The sequence below is a fragment of the Penaeus vannamei genome, chromosome 13, assembly GCF_042767895.1.
Source record: "Penaeus vannamei isolate JL-2024 chromosome 13, ASM4276789v1, whole genome shotgun sequence".
NCBI classification, from domain to species: domain Eukaryota; kingdom Metazoa; phylum Arthropoda; class Malacostraca; order Decapoda; family Penaeidae; genus Penaeus; species Penaeus vannamei.
In genome coordinates, this window is record NC_091561.1 from 6,431,252 (window position 1) to 6,433,751 (window position 2,500).

Genomic DNA, 2,500 nt, shown 5'->3' on the forward strand with positions numbered 1-2,500 from the left:
ATACATAATCCTGCGGAAAAAAAAGTGAGAGAAATAAAGACAACGATACTGAAGAGCTACATATCTACGTACATTTGGGGGAAAATCAAATGGTAAGGAAACAGTAATCGCTAAGATTCAGAACATAACAATGGCCAGGAACAATGGAATTATTTAAAGCAGGTACAGCAGGAAGATATGAAATTGCAATTATTTTCTAACTTTGTAAAGTATAACCTCAACTGTGCACATTACTTGATTAATATGTTTAAAGCAACAGTATTTCATGGTAGGATCTTTTAAGCAAAACCATACCTATAGTGTCTATTTGTGAATGTGAATGTGCATTTATGTATATCTCTTCGTGTGTGTGTTCACGCTTCCCTTGGAACTCCATATTACCAAAGGAACGTATGAATGACAACTTCAAATGAATCACTGCTTTCAACTGAAATACTTTTGAAAGAGTCGATATGAATTTCAATCTTCATAACAAACGCCATATAAGATAATACTTTATAAAACAAAAACACAACTGTAAAGAAAGTAAAGTAAAAAAAAAAAAAAGATATATAAAAAAAAGTTTATTAAACGCGGACAATAAACTGAACAGATGAATGGAAAGTTCGTTCAAACTTCGCTTAATTCATATCATCTAGATCTAATATGCGTGTGTTCAGATTTTATCTCCATGCAAGTCATTTTCGTAGAAAGATGGACAAAGAAAATATGGGAAAATACTTAAAAGGATAGAGTAGTGTTAAAAAACGACTGTATTTTTATATCCTTAAGGGTACGCAAATTTATTCGCAAACAGATACACACACATATATGTATATACATACATACACACACACACACACACACACACACACACACACACACACACACACACACATATATATATATATATATATATATATATATATATATATATATATATATATATATATATATATATATATAAACACACAAACACACACATACATATATACATGCATACATACGCACACATATATGTGTGCATGTATGTATATGTGTATATATATATATATGTATGTATGTATGTATGTATGCATATATATATATATACTTACATATATAGGCATATATATGTATATATAGATATGTATACATATATATGCATATACATGTGTTTAAATGTACACATGTTATATATGTGTAGCTGTGCGTCTTTGTATATATATATATATATATATATATATATATATATATATATATATATATATATATATATATATATATATATATATATGCATACACACATGAATGTGTATGTATAGATATATAATATATATACATATATAGATATATAAATATATGTGTATATGTGTGTATATATGCATATGTACACATACATGCGTGTGTTTGTATACATGTATATTATATATGTATATTCATATGGTATTACACATGCTTATATATTTGTGAAAGAGTATACGTGTGTGTCTGTGTTCGTGTGTGTGTAGATATACACATGCATATATATGTGTGTGTGTGTGTGTATATATATATACATGCATGTATGTGTGTATATGTATGTATACAAATATATAGTGACAGTTTTCATAAGGAATAGGGGGTTTGAGAGTGACTGTGTGTATGTGTACATACGTATGTGTATATATGGTGATTTGGAAGTAAAATCTTTCATTTCAACTCACTGTTTTTATTAGTTATTTTTATTGTTATTCTCAAATGAAATTAATGTACATTCATGAAGAAACCATTTCATATCAAAACTAAAAAAAAAGGCAATCAAAGACAGAGAATAAACAAATATATGATACAAAGGATGCAAGACTATCAGTAAATTAGTGAAGGTGAAGGTTACTGTTCCTGTTTCCAGGGCCAGAGGTTTATGGGAAGGTCAGTCCCAACTATATAAGTTGGGCCAGCGCTGATCCTAGCACCAGTACCTTCTGAAACACCATCATGAAATTCGTGAGTAAATGTGTTATAGGTTTCTAACTGAAGAATGTTTTCTTTCTTGAAGTTTTCTATTTTAGCACGAATCATTGACATCATTCTTTTCTTTCTTGACTATCTACATATTCTGTGTCTTGTAACTCTGACTAAATTAATAACACCATCGTTGTGGCCACAGCTGATCCTCGCCTGTGTTGCCGCCGTGGCCGTCGCCGCTCCCCAGTACAGCTATGGGGTTCCTTCTGCTGAGTCTAGCGAGGAAGTTGCCGCTCCCCAGTACACGTACGGTGCTCCTCGTGCTGACTCCAGCGAAGAGATCGAGTTCGTGCCAATCCTCAAGGACGACCGTGTCCACGAGGAAGATGGAACTTTCAACTTCGACTTCGAAGCTGCCAACGGCATCCGCTTCTCCCAGGCTGGATCCCCCGACGGTGATGACGACGCTGTGATCAAGGCTGGAGAATACTCGTAAGCACAACTAATAATTATTCCGATTATGAGGAATAGAAAATCAATATTGAAGTGCCTCATGGGTTTTTTCTTATATATTCTAATATATGTAATGCTTTAC

At 32.4% G+C, this 2,500-nt stretch overlaps 2 protein-coding genes across 3 annotated transcripts in view; both read left to right on the forward strand.

Moving 5' to 3' along the window:
* LOC113830179 (cuticle protein AMP1A-like) overlaps positions 1–2,500 on the forward strand; it is a 122,797-nt gene that overhangs the window by 69,014 nt on the left and 51,283 nt on the right. The gene's annotated exons all lie outside the window — the stretch shown is intronic.
* The window catches only part of LOC113830166 (cuticle protein AMP1A-like), a 4,183-nt gene that overhangs the window by 1,390 nt on the left and 293 nt on the right, over positions 1–2,500 (forward strand). Inside the window, exons 1-2 of one of the 2 annotated variants that reach the window (XM_070129361.1) lie at positions 1,913–1,944; positions 2,108–2,397. In XM_070129361.1, the coding sequence (XP_069985462.1) occupies positions 1,936–1,944; positions 2,108–2,397 (299 nt within the window). In that variant the 5' untranslated portion in view covers positions 1,913–1,935. Of the gene's footprint in view, positions 1–1,912; positions 1,945–2,107; positions 2,398–2,500 lie in introns of those variants that run through there. The other variant, XM_070129362.1, reaches the window with a different exon arrangement.